Here is a 22257-nt window from a genome sequence, read left to right on the forward strand (position 1 = left end):
GATATTTATCCCAGAATAGTGGAAATTTGGGTTCACACAAAAACTTGTACGTGAATGTTCTGAGCACCTTTATAGCCCAAATCTAGAATTAGCTTAGATGACGTTCAGTCCGTAAATGATTAAACCAATCATGCTACATCTATACCATGGAGTACAGCTCAGCTTGTTGTATAAAGAGGAACAAACTACTGATATGCACAACATCTTGCTTGAAGCTGCGGGGAATCATGGTGAATAAAAAAAATTGATCATAAGAGAGTGCATACTATATAATTCCACTCATACAACATTTCGAGATGACAAAAATGTTAGGAACGGAGGACAGACTAGTGGTTGGTGGAGTTTTAGGGATAGGGCTTAGGGTCTCAAGAGGGTCTCAAAGCTGGATGTAGTTATAAAAGGGCAACACAGGATTTTTGCAGTGTTGGTACTATTCATTGGTGGATCTTTGAACCTGTAGGTAACAAAATTGCATACAACTTAATACTCTATCTCTCTCTGACACACACACGCGCGCGCGCACACACACACACACACCCCTACCTCTGCAAAAATCTGAATAAAATGAGTGGATTATATCACTGCCAATACCCTGGCTGTCATATTATTCTAAAATTTTGCAAAATGTTACCACTGGGAGAAACTGGGTAAAGGGCACAGTTTTGTTTTTTTTTAAAGCACTTCATGTGAGTCTACAGTTATCTTAAAATTTCAGTTAAAATGCATTGAGATACTTCTCCGGGTAAATAATTGTGAAAGAGTAGATAAGTAGAAATAGGACAGTTTGTCACTGGTTCTGCGATAAAGTTACAAAAAATAATCTGAGAGTGAACTAGTTGAAGGGCATTAATGGTATCAAAAGGCACAGAACTAGAGTGTTTGTTTTGGAGTTATCTTTTCAGCCAACATAAGTAGAAATGATCAAGTATTTAAGCATAATAATTTCCTGCTTTCAGAATTAGTCAAGGCTTCTATGAGAAACATGGTAATGCTTATGCAGGATTTAATAAGATACATTTTTAAGGGGAAAAGTGGTTATTTTATATCATTATTTAGTAAAAGCAAATTTAAATACTCTTTCTAAAAATATATATGGCTAAAATATTGTATGTCAGTTTCAGAAGTTAAGTAGTCAGGGTTAGACCACTTTAAAAAAAAATTATAGTACTGACAATGGGTTAAATAATGAGAACCTTGTAGTTTGACTATTTTTAGATGATTACCATATAGGATGACCTAAAACTATTAGAAGTTTTGAGGTGTCAGTGTGCTTTGAAAGAGGTAACATTAGTAACATAAAAGAACAATAGAGAGATGACCTTGTGGGAAAATATTTGTCCCTCGGCTTTTAAACTTTCCCTTTGACTTTAAAAGTCGGGGGTGGGGAGCAGAATGACTTCCTACTTGGGCAGAGATTTGAAGATTTTAATTGTTTTAACTCATAGCAAACTATTCATAATGAGATGAATACTTCTTCCTAAGTTCCCCTTCTAAAATATCTCTTGATTTGAAAAGGGATCATTTGGGGAAATTGATAGATATTAATGAATGAGCTGTGGCAGGTATATATAATCTTCACTGGAATTGGGGCAATCTTTTTGCAAAACAGAATTGTCCAATATTAGATATCTGTTTCATAGGTAAATGTGATTATCATCTTGGTAAACCTAACTTGTCAATTTAGTAAACTTGAGAACAAGATAATAAGTCTCTGTAAGTAATTTGTTTGGCACAATTTTTCATCTAATACTTGGTTAATTATAACTAAATGTTAGCTAGATCAAAAGACATTAGAGTACTATTTGTTATTTTATAGGTCTCAGGCAAGATTATGCTTCTACTTCAGCATCTGTATCAAGACATAGTTCCAGTGTGTCATTGAGTTCAGGAAAAAAAGGGACATGTAGTGATCAAGAATATGACCGATACAGTCTGGAGGATGAAGAGGAATTTGATCATTTGCCACCACCTCAGCCTCGTCTTCCAAGATGTTCCCCTTTCCAAAGAGGAATTCCCCATTCACAGACTTTCTCCAGCATTCGGGATTGTAGGAGGAGTCCCAGTTCCCAGTATTTTCCTTCAAATAATTACCAGCAGCAACAGTATTATTCACCTCAAGCCCAAACTCCAGATCAGCAACCAAATAGGACCAATGGAGGTAGGTTGTATGCTTTTTTGGTATTTGATATGCTTTGATTTTTTTATGTATGGTCAAGAAATGGTTTTTGTGTTTTTGTTTTTGTTTTTGAGACAGAGTCTGGCTCTGTCCCCTAGGTGGGAGTGCAGTGGCACGATCTCAGCTCACTGCAACCTCCACCTCCCAGGTTCAAGCGATTCTCCTACCTCAGCCTCCCAAATAGCCGGGGTACAGGCACATGCCATTATGCCTGGCTAATTTTTTTTTAATTTTTATTTTTAGTAGAGACAGGGTTTCACCATGTTGACCAGGCTGGTCTTGAACCGCTAACCTCTGGTAATCTGCCCGCCTTGGTCTCCCAAAGTGCTGGGATGACAGCCACCATGCCCAGCCAAAAAACAGTTTTAAGAGAAATATAGATAATTGGTCAATGTTTCTCAGATTTAAAATCATCCTCCAGACCTTCTCAGTTTGGTCTAAATTTGCATCTCTAGTTGACTGGCTTCTGATTATGTGTCCCAGATTTATAAACTCACAGCTTCAAGAAAACCTCCATGACATAGCTGGCTCAGAATGAGTTATAAATGTGCAGTATCTCTGCATTGTTGCTGGTGCCTGTGGCACAGGCAGGGTGGTACAAGCTGAGAAGTTTGTCGTCAAGCCCATGGAGGCAAAGGCTGTGAGTTGTCATTCCTTACCTTGTGCACAACCTTCAGTCTGTTACTGTCTGTTCCTAGCACAGAGTGAGGTTGTAAGCATGAATGAGGATGCTTGCAGAGGATGCTGCTCTTCCACAGCCGGATCTAGGGAAGTTTGGGATGTGTCTTTCCCCTGATCTCCTGACATCTAGAATTAAGATCTGTGTAGCAGCAGGAACATGGAGGCTGCTGTCCATTAGCACGTGACATGGTAATGGGAAATTGATCTGTCTTGTCAACGTGGTGGGTTGCTGTATGTGTCATTCTTTCATACTTTTTCCATCTCTTCATTTATCTTTCTTGCACACTCCCAGGAGTTAGACTCTGACTTCTAAGAACTATGGGGGAAGCAATCATGTAATATTCTGAGCCTGGTGTGTTTTCGTACTGATGATCACCTGGACCCTCACGCACAAATTCTATATATTATGGAGAAACCAACCAATTAAAAATAATTTATAATTATACAATTACAATTCTTAATTATATAGCACTATTACTCAAAACTGGGCCCAGAAGTGATCAAATGGTCTCTAAAAATATTTATAGGCCAAGTACAAATTTTGTATTAGTGATCAGCCATTACCCTGTATTTAGTTTTTACCCTTTCTTCCTTTGTACTTGTATCATTCATGCTGATGCTAATTAAGAGATCATTTGAAAATATTTAAAATTTTATGTTCATAATTTTTCTTACTACCTTGAGATTTCAAGTTTAGAGGAGTGGTGACTAAAAAAATGTCATCGTGACTAACATTAAAGCTCATAGCATCAGAAAGACAATGTATTCTATGTGCTTAGTGGAAGTCATAGCATCTTATTAAAATTGAGAGGGCACCTAGAGTCATTTCTCTAAAGCTTTTTTTTTTTTTCCTTAAGTGTTTTAGAACATCATAGTCAATTTGCCAAGCAGATGCTAGCTGTGCATCTTGATTGATATTGTCAATAGGATCATTCTCCTCCACTTAGCTGTTTGTTGCACCTCAGAAAAGTGGTATTCACTTCCATCAAACACCGTTTGAAAAACATTGGGTTTCTGTGAATCCTATGCTGGGATATTCTTCACAGGAAAGTGGAGACATACCACAGTTTAGGTCCCTTTGTGGTAGTTTTATTTTGCCTAAAATGTCTAGTTTTCACAATACAAGAAAAATGGAATACAAAGGCAATTTTCTGGATATGACTTCTGACTAGTTAGCTTAATGGTTGAGAGCAGAGGCTCTGAAGTCCAGCAGATCCTGAGTTTCTCAACTCTCTGAGGTTTGCTTTCCTTAACTAAAATGTGGAGAAGATAATATCTATCTCTTAGGAAACTTAGATATAATTTCACACCAAACCATCTGGTACACATTTTCTCCACCTAAATATATTATAAGGAGTAAATGAAAATAATGAATGTTACATTGCCTGGAGCCTGGAGTGGATGTGCTAAATAAAGGTTGTCTTCTCCCCTTTTGTTTTTAAACTTTTATTAGCATATGATTCAGATGTCCTAGCCTGCATTTGTTACTATAGAATATTGAGCAAAACTGTGAAATAAGAATAATAACTAACTTTGAAACTAATCTATTAAATATTTTTCTAAATTATCAAAATAATATAGATAGGAGAAAATAATTGTTAAACTGTTGATTCATTTTAAAATAATTGAGAATAAACTAGAAATGTATATTAATATTTACTGCTTTCATAATTCCTACACTGCTTAGATTTAAAGAGATGGCTCATAAAACTTCCTGGGATATTTCTGGGATTCATAGAATTAAAAGAAGTGTATCTGGAATAACTTGCTAAATTTCAAAATGACTAAACTTGTAGAATCTTTACCAACTTTCTTATAATTTCCACGGTATGGCAGGGGTTACTGGTGGCATGATGTAGTCCTTATTATCATGAGGACCTCCCCTGGAGCCTGTGTTGCCTCGATACCTAGATCTAGCTGTTTGGTAGATAATGAGCGTCTCCTTTAGCCATAAAGATTCCCGAGTCTTTGTTCATAGAGTGGTGAGTCTTGCTGCCTCTTTAATGTGAGCAAACTCATTTGAATTCTTTACTTGTTCTGTTCTTCCAGTTTCCTGCAGCATCTCAGTCCTTGAAGATTAAACTGCTGATTTCTTGTTAAGATAGAAATAGAACATTACTTTTGGTTCCCTGAACTTTAAAGTATATGTGGTTATTAAAACATTCCACACTGTGGCTGGGCACGGTGGCTCACGCCTGTAATCTCAGCACTTTGGGAGGCCGAGGCAGGCGGATCAGAAGGTCAGGAGATTGAGATCATCCTGGCTAACACGGTGAAACCCCGTCTCTACTAAAAATACAAAAAAATTAGCCGGGCGTGGTGGTGGGCGCCTGTGGTCCCAGCTACTCGGGAGGCTGAGGCAGGAGAATGGCGTGAACGCGGGAGGTAGAGGTTGCGGTAAGCCAAGATCGCACCACTGCACTCCAGCCTGGGCGACAGAGCCAGACTCCACCTCAAAAAAAAAAAAAATTAAAAAAAAAATCACATTGTTTGACAGAAAATGTACCTCATTTCCAGATGGTCTGACACAAGTTGGAGATCACAGCTTTGTTCCAAGGGGAATACTGTCCTAAATATTTACATTTGGAAGACCTTATTTTTGAGAGCATATTTCAAGATTAAAGCTTTGTAAAACTGACTTGTTGCTTAAATATGAGTAAAGATTGGTTTTAAAGGCTAACACAGATTAGAGACATAACCAAGTGTAACGTATGGACCTCGATTGGATCGTGGTTTAGAGGAAAAACTTATGAAGGATATTCTTGGGATGTCTGAAAAATTTTGTATGCAGATTATCATATGATATTGTTAATTTGTTGACATGTGTTTACAATATTGTGATTCTATAGAATTACAATGTACATTAAAAGTGTCAAGATGTCTGAAGTTTTATCTCGTTTAGCAAAGCAAACAAATGTATATGTGGAGATGAATTAAATATGGCAAAATGGAAACAACTAGTATAGCCAGGTGGAAAAACAGGTGTTTATGATACTATTTTTAAACATTTCTATATATATGAAAACTATTATAGTAAATAGTTGGAGAGAGATTTTAAAAAGAAATATAGAAGCTCAATTAATTTTCTCAATAGCATATAATTATGTTCCTGTGCCTCCCTGCTGCTTAAATATATATATATATATAGGAAATGTATATAGTGAAAATAGTCTAGTACTGATAGAGGCTGACTTTTTTACACTAGATTTTATGATATTCAAAAGATCTAGATGTGGCCACTAAGAGTATGTAGAGATGAATCCTTCTAATTCCTCTCTTCTTACTACACACTGTCTGCCAAATCATACACATAATATTTGCTGATATATGACGTACCTGCTGTTTGAGGCTGGGAACTTTAATAGGAATTTGGGAATATGAGACATACGATTGTTAAAAATAGGCCTCAAGAAGATAATGAGGAAAAGTACTCAGGAATCTAACAGTCAGTGGCAATATTTGAGCATCCTTACTCTAGAACTACACACAGAAAGTATCTACCTTTTAGTGTAAGAGGTAGATAGCTCAGCTGGGAAGTCCATAGAAAAGCTTCTCTATGCTGGGGATAATTGTGCCAAATCTTAAAGTATTAGTAAGAGCCACGTGAGTAAAATATTCTTTTGTGCTTTTTACTGTAGCACTCTCTGCAATTTCTTATGCTTTCTTATTATACATATTATCTAAGTATACTTATTGTGCTTGTTTAATCTTCTGTCTTTTCCACTCCAAGGGGGCAAAAATTGCTGGCCATGGCAACATTTAATAGGTGTTAGTAATGTCAAAGGAGCAGTGTGTGAAGGGGGAATGAGAAGAGCTGAGTTTGATTTTGACTTGAATGCCTTTTGGATTAGTATTCAAGTATATCATTATTTTCTGGTTTTGCTTGAAAGAAAATGACCATAAGATTGAATGCTCTGATATGTGCACTTTAGTGTTTGGGAGTATATATCAATAAAGATAAAAAGATCTTGTAAGTTGGAGGGGTGAAAAAAATTTTAGATATTACAATGATTTATGATCTTCCATGGTTTACCCCTATCAAAATGTTAATCTTTAGTATTTACTTTGGGAGAAAATTTAATTTTAAGTTTAATTAAATTTGTTTTACATTTTCTCTTTAGGATCAACAATGGGTGGGGAAGGATTGAGAAGCACTGGTATAGACTATAAACCTAGACCATCAATCTTGACTATAAACTCAATGAGACTCGGGACTGTATCTGCCTAATACACTGTGATATCCCCAACAGCTCACAGAGTGCCTGGTATTTAGTGTAAACACAGTAAATGTTTGTTCCCTTGTTCATTTGTTCCTTCTCCAAAGTGAGGATGGGTGTCCACATGGAGGGACCAGCCTGCTCACAGGTATGAGAGTTCTCCCCTGTGGTTGGGGAGCAGGCTGAGAGGTCAGGCCGGAGAAGTATAAAGAGCCTGTGCCTTGAAGGCCTCATCTAGGGTGTGCTCAGGAGCTTGACCTTTCAGTAGAAGGAGCAGGGAGGAATTGGAATTGGAGGGATTTCAGCAATTGGGTGACTAGATGTGTGCTGCTCTAGGAAGAGTGGCATCGGCTGTATGGGAGATGGATGGGAGAAACAAGACACAAGGGTACATGGAGACCAATTAAGAGAATTTTGTGAGAATGTAGGTGATAAATAGTGAGGTAAGAACTAGGTGGTAGTGGAAGATTCATTAAATGTTTATGAGGCAGAATTAACAGGACTTGGAAAGTATGGTGCAAAGAGAAGGTGAATCTTGAGAGACTCCCACACTTTTGGATTAGGTGATGTGCTGGACAGGGCTACAGTTTGTGGATCTAAGTAATGCAGAAGGAGTAGTGTGAAGGGGAGAAAGAAATGAATTCAGTACTTGTCCTTGAATTAGTTATGGCTTAGTACTCGTATATATGCTTTTCTTTCCCAGCTTAAATGACCTGACATAGGTACTTTAGTTTTTTGGGGAATGTGTATTGATCAAGGAAAAAGTGTCTCATAGACTTGTGGTCTTGTGGCTGGCTTATTTCACATGTGTTATTTCACACATCTCAACGTTGAGATCTGTATGTGACTCTCTGCTGCCTCTTGGTGGCAGAAGATGAACTTAGCAAGGCAAAAAAATTGAAGCTATTCTCTTGGTCTTTTTCTTTTCCAAACATTTGGTGGCATACTCATGAAAGTTAAAACTTTCCAGAGATTAATGTGGTCATGTTAATGTCATGAGTGGATATTTCAAGACATCTGAAGTTTTAATTTTATTAATTTGTTCCATTTTGATATGGTAGCAAAAGATTCAGTAAATGTTGGTTTTGATTCTTCTAGGTTTCTTTCTTTTTTTTTTTTTTTTAAGAGGCATGTAACAATTTCTAGGGTTGTTTTGGTAAATTAAATGACTGTAATATTATTTTCTAACTTTTGAAATATAATTTTAGCCATTTATTGAATAGGAACAGATAGCTAACTGCTTAGCTAGTCCCTGTGTCTTTTTATAGAAGTCTTGTTCTTCTTTAACACCTTGTATTAGTCAGGGTTCTCTAGAGGGACAGAACTAATAGAATAAATGTATATATGAAGGGGCATTTATTAAGGAGCATTGACTCACACAATCACAAGGTGAGGTCCCATGATAGGCTGTCTGCAATCTGAGGAGCAAGGAAGACAGTCGGAGTCCCAAATCCTCAAAAGTAGGGAAGCTGACAGTGCAGCTTTCAGTCTGTGGCCAAAGGCCTGTGAGCCCCAGGCAACCACTGATGTAAGCCTGAGAGTCCACAAGCTGAAGAACTTGGAATGTGATGCTCAAGGACAGGAAGCCTCCAGCACTGGAGAAAAGTGATGTCTGCTCCTTCCACGTTCTTCTGCGCTTTTATCCTAGCTGTGCTAGCAGCTGATTAGATGGTGCCTACCCAGATGGAGGGTGGGTCTGCCCCAACCAGTCCACTGACTCAAATGTTAATCTGCTTTGGCAACACCCCTTACAGACACACCCAGGAACAATGCTTTACATCCTTCAATCCAATCAAGTTGGCGCTCAATATTAACCATCACACATGTTTATTTGGTGGAACCCTTCTGGTTGGGGAGTGTGTTTTCCTGTACAATAGGTTAGAAAGCTTGATCATCAGCATATAATACTTTTTATTTATTGTTGACCACAATATGACTTTTGTTATTTGCTTTTGAAAGCTAGTATTTTGGGTGCATAACATCTGTCATTTTTAACTTAGTAAATTCTTTTCCAGATAAACTCCGAAGAAGTATGCCTAACCTAGCCCGGATGCCAAGTACAACTGCCATTAGTAGCAATGTTAGTTCTCCAGTCACCGTGCGAAATAGTCAGAGTTTTGACTCAAGCTTGCATGGAGCTGGAAATGGAATTTCAAGAATACAGTCTTGTAGTGAGTATAATTATTTGATATAATTATATGTTGTATAATTGTATAATTATTTTTTATAATTTTTAATTGTAAGGAAAATAACTTACTGTTCCATTTCTTTATATTTACTTGCAAGAACACTAAACTTTTCTCCTTGCCCTGTAACTTATTTTTTTATTTCACCATTAGAGTTGAATAGTATTTTTACCAGTGCCTGTGGTATCAATTAATAGTAGTAAATTGTTAATTGTATAATAATAGTAAATTATTTGTAGTCCTTTATATCCTAAGACAGTAGAAGTACTACATGGTGATTGATTTATCCACTCATCATACAAAAATTTCTTTCCTTGCAGATTCTCCCCTTTCTAGCTGTCTACCTGAATAAGCACACTTAATTCTGTCTAGCCATTCCTTTTGTCTTGGTTTTCACCTGTGCATACTTTTGTCCTTTTTCCCCCTAAATGAAGTTATATTTTAGTGTGTCTAAAGTAGTTTTTATCCACTCTATTTTAGCTTACCCCACATTCTGTTACTTACTTTCTATGTTTCACCCAGCAGTGAGCGACACAGTGAGCATTAGGCCTAGTGCTGTGTGTCTTCACTTTATGTGGGGATGTGCTGTTTTGGCATCCCCCCCGATTCCTACTCATGCTGTCTCTATGGGTTATTGCAGTTAAGTCTTACACTGACCTCTAGGAGGAAGGCACAAGGTCATATTACCAGCATTCATAAAAATGCCCAAACTTGGGAGGCTGAGTGTGTTCTGAGTGTACTGGCCAAGAGTCATCAAACAGATGTCTTAAGTCTGCATCTAAAATGATTTGTAGCTCTTCTCCCTCAAACGTAGTTTTGGGTGTCAAATTGTATCTCCCTAACATGCAGTGGTCTTTCATTTCTTTGTTTTAGTTCCTAACAACCAAGTGACATCATTTACTCTGTACAAGGAACAGTGCTAACTAGTTTATATTCATTATCTTATTTAGTTCTACCAACAACTCTATGAATTAGTTTCTACTGCCATTCTTGTTTTGTGGAAGAGGGAACAGTTCTGACAGGTTAAGGAACAGTTTGTCCAAGGCCATGCAGGTGGAAGAGCAGAGAGGCAGACCTAGGTCTGGTTACTCCCAGAGCTTATGCTTTTAACTGTTAGGATATTCTAGCTCCACGTGTTGTTCTTCTCTGCTTAGCATTCTTCCTTTTCCTTCTTTGTTCAGTTTACTCCTATTTACTTTTATAATACAGTCCAAATACCATGCCCTTGGAAGTTTTCATTGCTTACTTGATCACCCTAACACACTTTCTCAAATACCCCCCAAACAATGCTAGAGTGGATTAGATTTTTGGTGCTTACCTCTGTTATTCAATGTACCATGTTTTACCATTAATGTATTTGTCTTTCTTACTAGATTGTAAGCTCCCTCTGGGCTTGGACCATCATTTATTTGATTTTCTGTTCCCAGTGCCTGACATGTTACCTGAACATAAGGAACTCAGTGAATGCTTGAATGAATGCCACAGGATTCTATGTTGAGGCTTGACCTGTTAAATATTTGAACCAATGACTTGTATAAGGACACGGAAACAACCTATGAAATTTGCTAATGGTGGAAACTGAGAGAACTAATAACTGATTTTATGTCAGGAGGTTACAACAATGGGCCAATGTATCATGAAGAAACTTAGCTGATAGAAATATACAATTCTGTATCTGAATTACAAAAATCAGTAGTGTACCAGCCTAGACCACATGATGAAACCCCGTCTCTACAAAAAATACAAAAATTAGCCAGGCGTGGTGGCCAATGTCTGTAGTGCTAGCTACTTGGAAGGCCAAGCTAGGAGGATCACTTGAACCCAGGAGGTTGAGGCTACAGTGAGCAGAGATTGCACCACTGCACTCCAGCCCGGGCAATAGATAGAATGAGACCCTGTCTTGGAAAAAGAAAAAAAAAAAATCAATAGTGTAAGTGTAGGATGAGAGAAATACAGTTTTGAGAATAGCAAATATGGTAACAATTAGGAATTTTTGTTGACTCCAACTCAGTGTGTATTAATAGCAGATTTGAGTGCCAGAAAAGTGTATGTAACCCAAAATAGAATGTACACTGCAAAGAATGTTCAGTTTTGATTGAAGTGCCCCCAAAATGACGGGAAATGTCAAAAGGATATAGGAACCAAGTTGAAGGAATCTCCTAATGGCCAAATATGGGACAGTTTGAGCCACAGAGTAAATAATTATAGTAATGGATTATAACTGATGGAATAAAATAAATATGCATGGATTCATACTTAATTGGATAAATAGAAAGAGGGGAACATCTTCTTTGTAGTAGATTCTAATTCATACATGTAAAAGAAATGAGGAAATTATAAAAATCATCATTTCTAAGTCAAGCATAATACTGAGAGAAAGCCCCCAAGAAGAAGAATAATGTGTAGGAGAAAGAGGACTCTCATAACTTTTGTTTCAAATCTTAAGATTATGCTCTCATTTACTTTCATTTCTGAGCATTCTAAGCCACTGTTATTTATGCATTCTAAATTCTTATCATGACAATTACTAGTTCTGGGCCATTTTGCTTTCAGGAAAGAACAGAGGTAGGATAGAGAGTTGGAAAGGCTGCAAGTATAGAAGGAGGAACACAGTTGTAGTCAAAGACCCGGTTTTGGGTCTTTTCTTAATAATAAACTTTTTGGAAAGTTAAGCATTCTTTATCAGTCTCGTTTTCTCATTTGTAAAATTAGGATTATGCCTATTAATTTTAACTAGTTTCTCTTATGTGTGTTTTTTTAAAATCAAGGGTGGTGATATATGTTATATGTAGGAGAGATAGTAGGATTGTATTCCTGAATAAACTGTTCTGGAATTTCATTGACTCTGTAGATCAATTTTTGGAAGATCTTAACAATATTAAGTCTTTGCATCCATTAATGTGGAATAGTCCTTCATTGACTTAGGTCTTTAATATCAGTGAAGTTTTGTAGCTTTCTGTATAGAGGTTTTGTGTTTCTATAGTTAAAGTAATTTCTAGGTATTGTGATTTTTATTAAGTAGTGTTTTTGTAAATATTTTCTCAGGTTTCTTTCAGTTTCTACTAGTTTGCTGGTATTTTGAATAGAATTGATTTTTGTGTTTTGATATTGAATCCAGCAACTTTGCTAAATTAATATCTCCTAATAGTTACCCAACATAATGAGTGCATATGATCACCAAAACATGTTCAAGAAGGTTCACAAAACCCCAAATTAGAAATAACCTAGCTTTCTGTCATCAGGGGAATAATCACATTCATACAATGGAATACTGCTTAGTAACACAGCAACACAGGTGAATCTCACAGACAAAGTGTCTAGTGAAAGAAGCCAGATTAAAAGGTTAACATACTAGTAAGTCTGTTCCTAGGAATTTCCTCAAAATAGGAAAAAACAGTCGTTGTGATAAAAGTGGGAATAACACTTACCTTTGGAGGAGTTTTGACTAGGAAGAGGCATGAGAGAGCCTTATAAGGTGCTGGTGATGCTTTTTACCTTGATAGGAGGAGTGGTTACATGAACATGTTCACTTTGAACATTCACTGAGCTTATACTTAAGATATATGTATTTTATGTATATTATGCTTCAGAAGAAATTGAGCCAAATTCATGTATTGAAGGTTTTTTAAAAATTAACTTTTTTAAAGCAGTTTTCAGCTTATAGAAAAATTGAACAGGAAGTACAGAGAATTCCCACATAATCCCTCACCCTCTGTATCCTCTTAGTTTCCCCTATTATTAACATCTTGTGTTAGTGCAGTAGACTTGTTACAGTTGCTGAACGAGTATATTTAAAAATTGCATGGTTAAAAACTAGCAAATTAAGGCATTACAGAATTGGTTAGAAAGAATCTTAGAGATGATTTGTCAACCAAGAGAACTTTGCTGTGTCACAAAGCTAAATGGGAATACACCTAAGGGAGGATCTTATATAGACCTTATTTTTTATAAAGTTTTTTGACTACTATACACATATATCGGCATTTCTTTTTTTTTTTTTTTTTCTTATTTCAATAGTTTTTGGGGTATAGCTGGTTTTTGGTTATATGGACGAGTTCTTTAGTGGTGATTTCTGAGATTTTGATGCACCTGTTACTGAAGCAGTGTACACTGTACCCAGTATGTAGTTTTTATCCCTCAGCACCCTCCCAAACTTCCCCACAAGTCCCCAGAGTCCATTATCTCCTTCTTATGCCTTTGCATCCTCATAGCTAAGCTCCCACTGACACGTGAGAACATACGATATTTACTTTTCCATTCCTGAGTTATTTGACTTAGAATAATGGCCTCTAGCTCCATCCAAGTTGCTGCAAAATATTACTTTGTTTCTTTTTATGGGTGAGTAGTATTCCTTGATGTATATATACCACATTTTCTTTATCCACCCGTTGGTTGATGGGCACTTAGGTTGGTTCCATATCTAAGCCATTGCAAATGGTGCTGCTATAAACATGCGTGTGAATGTGTCTTTTTTTTCATATAATGACATCTTTTCCTTTGGGTAGATACCCAGGAGTGGGATTGCTGGATCAAATGGTAATTCTACTTTTAGTTCTTTAAGGAATCTTCATACTGTTTTCCATAGTGGTTCTACTAATTTACACTCCCATCGGCAGTGTAAAAGTGTTCCCTTTTGCCATGTCCACACCAACATCTGTTGTTTTTGACTTTTTAATTATGGCCATTCTTGCAGGGTAAGGTGGTATCTCATTGTGGTTTTAATTTGCATTTCCCTAATGATTAGTGATGTTGAACATTGTTTCATTTGTCTGTTGGCTGTGTATCTTTTTTTTGAGAAATATCAATTCATGCCCTTTGCCCACTTTTTGATGGGGTTACTTTTTTTTGTTTTTTTTTTTTCCTTGCTGATTTATTTGAGTTCCTTATAGATTCTGGCTATTAGTCCTTTGTCAGATGCATAGTTTGCAGATATTTTTTTCTACTCTGTGAGTTGTCTGTTTACTCACTGATTATTTATTTTGGTGTGCAGAAGCTTTTTAGTTTAATTAGGTACCATTTATTTATTTTTGTTTGAGTTGCCTTTGCTTTTGGGATTTTAGTCATGATTTCTTTGTCTAAGCCAGTGTCCAAAAGAATTTTTCCAATATTATCTTCTAGAATTTTTATGGTTTCAGGTCTTAGATTTAAGTCTTTGATCCATTTTGAGTGGATTTTTGTGTAAGGTGAGAGATGAGGATTCAGTTTCATTCTTCTACATGTGACTTGCCAGTTTTCCCAGCACCGTTTACTGAATAGGGTGTCCTTTCCCCAATTTATGTTTTTGTATGCTTTGTCGAAGATCAGTTGGCTGTAAATATTGGGGTATATTTCTGGATTCTTTACTGTTTGGTCTATGTGCCTATTTTTATAGCAGTACCATGCTGTTTTGGTAACTGTAGCCTTGTAGTATAATTTGAAGTTGGTTAATGTGGTGCCTCCAGATCTTTTTGCTTAGTCTTGCTTTGGCTATGTGGGCTGTTTTTTGGTTCCATATGAATTTTAGGATTTTTTTTCTGGTTCCACGAAGAATGTTGGTGGTATTTTGATAGAATTGCATTGAATCTGTAGATTGCTTTGGGCAGTATGGTCATTTTACAATATTGATTCTTCGAATTCATGAGCATGGGATGTGTTTTTGTTTGTGTCATTTGTGATTTCTTTCAACAGTGTTTTGTAGTTTTCCTTGTAGAGATTTTTTCACCTCCTTGGTTAAGTATATTTCTAAGTATTTTATTTTGTATTTTACAGATGTTATAAAAGGGATTGAGTTCCTGATTTAATTTTCAGCTTGGTGGTTGTTGGTATATAGCCGTGCTACTGATGTGTGTGCATTGATTTTGTATCCTGAGACTTTACCGAATCCATTCATCAGATCTAGGAGCTTTCTGGATGAGTCTTCAGGGTTTTCTAGATATACAATCATATCATTGGCAAACAGTGACAGTTTGACTTCCTCTTTTCCAATTTCAATGCCCTTTATTTCCTTCTCTCCTGTAAGTACTCTGGCTAGGACTTCCTGTGTTATGTTGACTAGAAATGGCGAAAGTGGACGTCCTTGTGAAGGATGTTTTGTTCCAGTTCTCAGGGGGAATGCTTTCAACTTTTCCCCATTCAATATGATGTTGACTATGGGTTTGTCATATATCGCTTTTATTACTTTGAAGTAAGTCCCTTCTATGCCTATTTTGTTTTTATCATAAAGGGATGCTGGATTTTATCAGATGCTTTTTTTGTATCTATTGAGATGATCATATAGTTTTTGTTTTTAATTCTGTTTATATGATGTATCACATTTACTGATTTGCCTATGTTAAACCATTTCTGTATCCCTGGGATGAAACCTGCTTGATCATGATGTGTTATCTTTTTGATAACACACGTATCAGTATTTCTGTGTATAGATTTTGCCTTGTATACTTGCGCAAATTTTTTTAAGGAAAAACTAAATTTAAGGAAATATTTTCGAGAGATGATAAATAAAACCATAGATACTTTTTTTGGGTTTTTCCCCCCTTATATTTATTTCAAAAAAGTATTTATCATATATTTTCTGATTAAGTAAATTCAACTGTTTTAGAAAACAGGGTATGTCCATGTTTAACCATGTTGCAAGTACTAGGCAGCAAAGGCTTGGGTAGTTAGTCAGTAGGCAGAATCTGTGCATAAGTTTCTATTAAATTTGATTGTTTTTCTTGGAGAAAGGGATTAAAAAATTTAAAAACTTCTGCCTACCAGTTTGTTACCTTTTAATGTGAAATGATACACAAAGTTAGGTCAGTATATAGATGAAATTTTTAAGGGTTCTTACCCAGAGAGTTCCCGGTTCCCTTCATTTTATAAGTTTTGCTACTATTATATATGTAATAATGCCCAGCAACTCAAAGAGAGATAAATGATGTATGAATATTACTTAAGGAATATATCTGTAATAAACTGTTTGTACCTACAGATACCACTTCTGTCTTCTTTTCTATAATAACAACTATTAAAGTATCTCCTCATTTTGTTTTCATGGAACCACCACCAAAGCAAGCATCAAGAAATCCTAATTTCTAGCAAGCAAGCAGGGAAGACTTTGTCTTGTAAGAACTCAGAGATCATCACATTTGTAAAGGAAAGGAGGCTGTGCTTAGAACTGGCTTCTGCATATAGCCAGGCACTTCAAAATGTGGCTCATGGACAGACCAGGAGATCCGTATCAAGGATTAGAATTTTCCATGACTCAGTGCCATCTGGAGCCTATATTCCATTTATCTCCTTCTGTGTATATTGTACTCTCAGGCATAATTGGCTCTTCTGAAAATAGCACACATTTCCTAAGTTGGATAGTGGTAGAAGCTCGCTCACATGAATATCATTTTCTCTTCTAGTTCCATCACCAGGACAGCTTCAACACAGAGTGCACAGCGTGGGGCATTTCCCAGTGTCTATCCGACAACCTCTTAAAGCCACAGCCTATGTGAGTCCAACCGTTCAAGGCAGCAGTAACATGCCTTTATCGAACGGCTTACAGCTGTATTCCAACACAGGAATCCCCACACCGAACAAAGCTGCAGCTTCTGGGATAATGGGTCGCAGTGCACTCCCAAGACCTTCGTTGGCAATAAATGGGAGTAACCTGCCTCGAAGCAAAATTGCACAACCTGTTAGAAGGTAAGAATCTTTATTTGCATAATTTCATTTGCAGTTTGGAACTAGAAACTGCTCCAGACACACGCTGACCTTTCCTTTGGCTCACTTTAACCTTAGTAAGTCACTACCCTTTGTGGCCTGACTTGTGCTCTCCTCCCTTTGAAAAGTGATGGATATCCCTGTGTGGGTCAGGTCCCCTTCTCTCTGATATCATTTTCTTCCCCTACTCCCTCATCACTATCACTCCTAACACTTTTGCTTTTACCAGATAAGCTCTGTCTCCAGAGCTTTTGTAGCTTTCTTCTCCCAAGTTACTTGCACGGCTTGCTCCGTGCCTCCTTCAGGTCTTTGCTCAGACGGCAGCTGTATCCAAAAATTGTAGGGCAGGGGGAGTTGACTCTTTGGTTCATTGCTGTGTGTCCCCAATGCCAAGAACTATGCCCAGTATGGGTAGGATCTCAAATATTTGTTGAATCAGTCATTTTTAATCAAAATATGGAAAAATGTGTCAGGCATATGTGCACATGCACACCCTCCTCCCACACATTTATGGTTTGAAAAGCATCTTGGCCGGGCGCGGTGGCTCAAGCCTGTAATCCCAGCACTTTGGGAGGCCGAGACGGGCGGATCATGAGGTCAGGAGATCGAGACTATCCTGGCTAACACGGTGAAACCCCATCTCTACTAAAAAATACAAAAAAAACTAGCCGGGCGAAGTGGCGGGCGCCTGTGGTCCCAGCATCTCGGGAGGCTGAGGCAGGAGAATGGCGTAAACCCGGGAGGCGGAGCTTGCAGTGAGCTGAGATCCGGCCACTGCACTCCAGCCTGGGCGACAGAGCCAGACTCAGTCTCAAAAAAAAAAAAAAAAAAAAGAAAAGCATCTTAATGACATTCACCTGGGGCTTTATCAGCTTATGTTGGTAAGTTCAGTATGGTTCAGGTAGAAATTTTTTTTTCCCCTTCAAAGTTTCAGAGTTTTTTTTTCTACTTCAAAGGACATTTTAGTCCAGCTCTTGGTTATGATGTACCCTTCTTGAACTGAATATTATGGAGTGTCTTATATTAAAAATCCATGAAAGTGGTTTGAGGAAAGATTGAGGAAATAAAGACAGTAAATACAGACAGCTCTTTCAAGAAATTAGGATATGAAGGAGGAGAAGGAGGAAACATAGTAAAAATTTGAAAGAGGTGGAACAAGCAATTTTTTCTGTCTTCATGCATTTATGGATATATAAATAGTTCTGTTTTTTGTTTAGAAGTAATGGATGCTCAGATCAACAACAAATTTCGAAAAACAGAAACTGTTGAAAAATAGAAAAGTAAAGACCCATGATCCTACTACCAGATAGAAACAATTTTGGTACATGTTTATTTATTCAGTAATTTTTGGCTTATTCTGCTTTGTAAATGCCAAGCTGCGTCATCATGCTGATGGCTGACTAGAATCACATTATTTGATATATATGGTTATTATAGACCATACATTTATCCTTGAATTTGTGTCTCCAAACTAAACACTTGGAAAGGTCACTGCTAGACAATATAAGATGGTCTGTTTCCCCAAACTTAAGCAAATACTAGGTATTATTCCTTTTAATTTTTTTTAATTTAAATTTTTTATTTTATGTATTTTTTTTAGAGACAGGGTCTTGCTCTTTTGCCCAGGCTGGAGTGCAGTGGTGTGGTCATAGCTTGTTGTAACCTCAAACTCCTGGGCTGAAGTGATCCTCCTGCCTTGCTAGGACTATAGTGCATGCCACCACTCCCAGATAATTTGGAAAAAAAAATTGTAGAGATAAAGGTCTTGCTGTGTTGCCCAAGCTGGTCTTGAATGCCTGGCCTCAAGTGTTCCTGTTGCCTTGGCCTCCCAAAGTGTTGGGATTATAGGTGTGAGCCACTGCACTCAGCCGAAGGTTCTTTTTAAATGTTTTGCCAACATGATAGGCAAATGTTTAATTACTAATACGGTTTTGAAAGTTTATTCGTATTCATTTGCTGTTTGTATTCAACAGAGTAACCATTTATGTTTTTAGGCCATTTTTCTAGCCAGGAGTCTGTATTTTCTTATTTTAAAATATGTTTTACACATTAAGGGTATTGGCCCCTTTATTTATGTTGGAAATTTACTTGTGCAAATACAACACGCATGACACTCTGCCATGAACTGGGGCTCTGGGACATAAGCATGCAGTGAAGACCCGTAAGTGTGAACCACAAGGTACACTTGAGATACTGCCAATGGCTTCTCATTACTGCAGTGGAGGAGCATAGATGGGAGAGTAGGTCAAAGTAAGTAATGTGACTCACAGGATTATTAACAATCTCTCTGTGTTTTTCTTGTCTCTTTTTAGTTTTCTTCAGCCTCCAAAGCCTCTGTCTTCACTCAGCACTCTGAGGGATGGAAATTGGAGAGATGGTTGCTACTGATGCAGTTTTATGTACCCTTGAGAAATGGGAAAGAAGTAAAAATGAGGGTTGTGTTACCTAGCTGGCTGGGTAGCAGTGGATGTTGGGATATTCTTTCCCTTTTGTGTTTTAATATATTTACTGCATTGTTTCTCAATGGACCAGTCACCAGAGACTAATTATTGCACTTAAATATTTGCCTGAGATACTGCAACAGTCTCAAACCCATGGTTGCAGTATTGTGACACTTAGATCTAGGAAGTTTTTGTAGAACTGCTCTGTACCTGAATACTTTTTGAGAGAATTGAGATGTATCAATAATGCTTTGCCATATGAGTTTTTTAAAGTAACTTGTTCAATTTACTTACGTGTTCTAAACATCTTTCCATTACATGTTCTGTATTTTAATACATTGCATATTGACAACTAGGTTCTATAATGTATGCTTTGAAATTTACTTTTTTATAGTTTACAGGAATTTTATTTTTTGTGCCTATTTCTTTTTACACCTATGTGAACCACTATGGAACAACTTAACTTTTGTGCCATAAAAATATTTTTGTGGTAAGGTACTATTTTTTTAGCTCTAGGGATATATCAGCAAAAACACATCATGCAATTTGAGAGACATAATTTTGTGTTGAATGAGCACAACATAATTTGAAGCATTGCAAGGAGATAGCCAGACAGCAGAATTAAATGGTCCTGTCTTTTTCATTGTTAATTTATTGTCATACATGGGTTTCATATTTATAACGGCATCATGAGCTCATTGCACTTAATACCTGCAATGTTTGCTACTGTACCACAATTGATTTTCAATACTTTATTACAAAGGATGAAACTGTAATGTTTTATTAACAATGCTTCTGGAAATGAATGCATTTTAAAGCAAATAAATCTTTTTGATAGACCTTTTACAAAATCCATTTGCACTAATGAATGCTTTCTTATGGCATATAACTTAATATTTGTTACTGTGTACACTGCTGTTTTGGAATGTTCAGAAATAAAGACTCTATTTCAGCAATACCAGGTCATGCATGAATGTGCAGCATAAACAGTATAACTACACATGTGTTTCACTACAATTGTGAAAATGGTTATTCATACCCTGTTCTCATGCAGGGCATTTATATCTCAAGCAGGTAGACTTAGAATATTCACATTCATAAAATTATTTTTCTTTTCCCAAATATTCCTGATAAGAAATGTGTGATTTTCTTACATCAGTTAGGTAGATTTACAGTGACGTTTAGGTTCATTTAAAGAGGACACTAAAACTCACGCAGCATGTCGCTGAGAAACACATTTACAGATGAACATTGTCAGCGGAGATTTTATTTTATTTTGTAGGAGTTGAATTGAAATACTTTCTCAGTGTCAGTAAAATAGCAAAGTGCTAGCCTTATTCTATTTGATAAATGTTGGAAAACTTTACTTGAAGGTACTGTGGGAAGTTTAGGCAAAGTTTTTATGTTAGGTTTTAAAACGGAGTTCTACCTATAGTCATTAGAGGTTTTTAGTTTTTTTAAAGTATACCTTTGTATGTAATTGTGTCTAGAACTAAAAGGAATGTTTGTTTAAATAACTTGCACTTTAAGTGGAATGTGACCTAGAGGAGTTGAGATATGAAAAGGGAAGTAATATTTATTAAGCATCCCTTCAGTCAAAAGAACTGTGCAAGATGTTTTATATACATTTATCTAGGTCTAACTTTCACCTACTATTATCACCATTTTAAAGATGAAGACACAAGTCCCACAGAGGTGACTATCTGTCAGTTTTTTGCATCACTATAAAGGAATACCTGAGGTTGGGTAATTTATAAAGAAAAGAGGTTTAATTGGCTCATGGTTCTGCAGGGTGTACAGGAAGCATGGTGCCAGCATCTGCTTGGCTTCTGGTGAGGCCTCAGAAAGCTCATAGTCATGGCAGAAGGCAAAGGGGGAGCTGGTGCATCACATGGCGAGAGGGACAGCAAGGGGTGGGGTGGGGTTTCCACACTTTTTAAAAAACAACCAGATTTGTGCGAACTCAGAGTGAGAGCTCACTTATCACCCAGGAGATGGCACTAAGCCATTTATGAGGGATCTGGCCCCGTGATCCAATCACCCTCCACCAGGCCCCACCTCCAACATTGGGGGTCACATTTCAACATGAGATTTGGAGGGGACAGATATCCAAACCATATCATTGTGCTCCGGCCCCCAAGTCTCATGCCCTCCTTGGATTGCAAAATGTAATCTTCTCTTCCCAACAGTTGCCCAAAATTTTAATTCATTCCAACAACAAGTCCAAAGTCCTGAGTCTCATCTGAGACTCATCTTCTTCCACCTATGAACCTGTATTATCAAAACAAGTTATTTACTCCAAGATACAATGATGGTACAGGCATTGGGCAAACATTTCCATTCCAAAAGGGAGAAATTGGCCAAAAGAAAGGGGCAACAGGCCACACATAAGTCTGAAACTCAGCATGGTAGTCATTAAATCTTAAAGCTCCAAAATAATTTCCTTTGACCCCATGTCCTCCATTCAGGACACAATGGTGCAAGGGGTGGGCTCCCAAGGCTTTGGGCAGCTCTGCCTCTGTGGTTTTGCTGGGTGCAGCTCATGTGGCTGCCCTCACAGGCTGGAGTTGAGTGCATGCAGTTTTTGCAGGCTCAGGATGTAAACTGCCAGTGCCTTTACCATTCTGGGGTCTGAAGGGCAGCAACCCCCTTCCCACAGCTGCACTAGGCCATCCCCAGCGGCAGCTCTGCAGGGGGCCTCCAACTCCACATTTCCCCTTAGCACTACCCTGGTAGAGGCTGCTGTGAGGGCTCTGCCTCTGTGGCAGGCTTCTGCCTGGACACCCAGGCTTTCTGATACATCCGCTGAAACTAGATGAAAGCTGCCAGGCCTCCTTCACTCTTGCATTCTGTGTATTTTCAGACTTAACACCATGTAGGAGCCA

At 37.5% G+C, this 22257-nt stretch overlaps 1 protein-coding gene across 7 annotated transcripts in view; it reads left to right on the forward strand.

The window, feature by feature from the left end:
• The window catches only part of SLAIN1 (SLAIN motif family member 1), a 66140-nt gene extending 45810 nt beyond the window's left edge, over positions 1 to 20330 (forward strand). For 4 of the 7 annotated variants that reach the window (XM_009192049.2, XM_003913965.3, XM_003913963.4 and 1 more), the window contains 4 exons: positions 1817 to 2158; positions 9090 to 9245; positions 16631 to 16913; positions 19244 to 20330. In XM_009192049.2, coding sequence (XP_009190313.1) covers positions 1817 to 2158; positions 9090 to 9245; positions 16631 to 16913; positions 19244 to 19319 — 857 coding nt within the window. In that variant the 3' untranslated portion in view covers positions 19320 to 20330. The remainder of the gene's footprint in view (positions 1 to 1816; positions 2159 to 9089; positions 9246 to 16630; positions 16914 to 19243) is intronic. The other 3 variants (XM_009192050.4, XM_009192051.2, XM_003913964.4) reach the window with 2 other exon arrangements.
• Positions 20331 to 22257: the final 1927 nt, after the last annotated feature.

This window comes from Papio anubis, chromosome 15 (genome assembly GCF_008728515.1).
Source record: "Papio anubis isolate 15944 chromosome 15, Panubis1.0, whole genome shotgun sequence".
Lineage (NCBI taxonomy): Eukaryota > Metazoa > Chordata > Mammalia > Primates > Cercopithecidae > Papio > Papio anubis.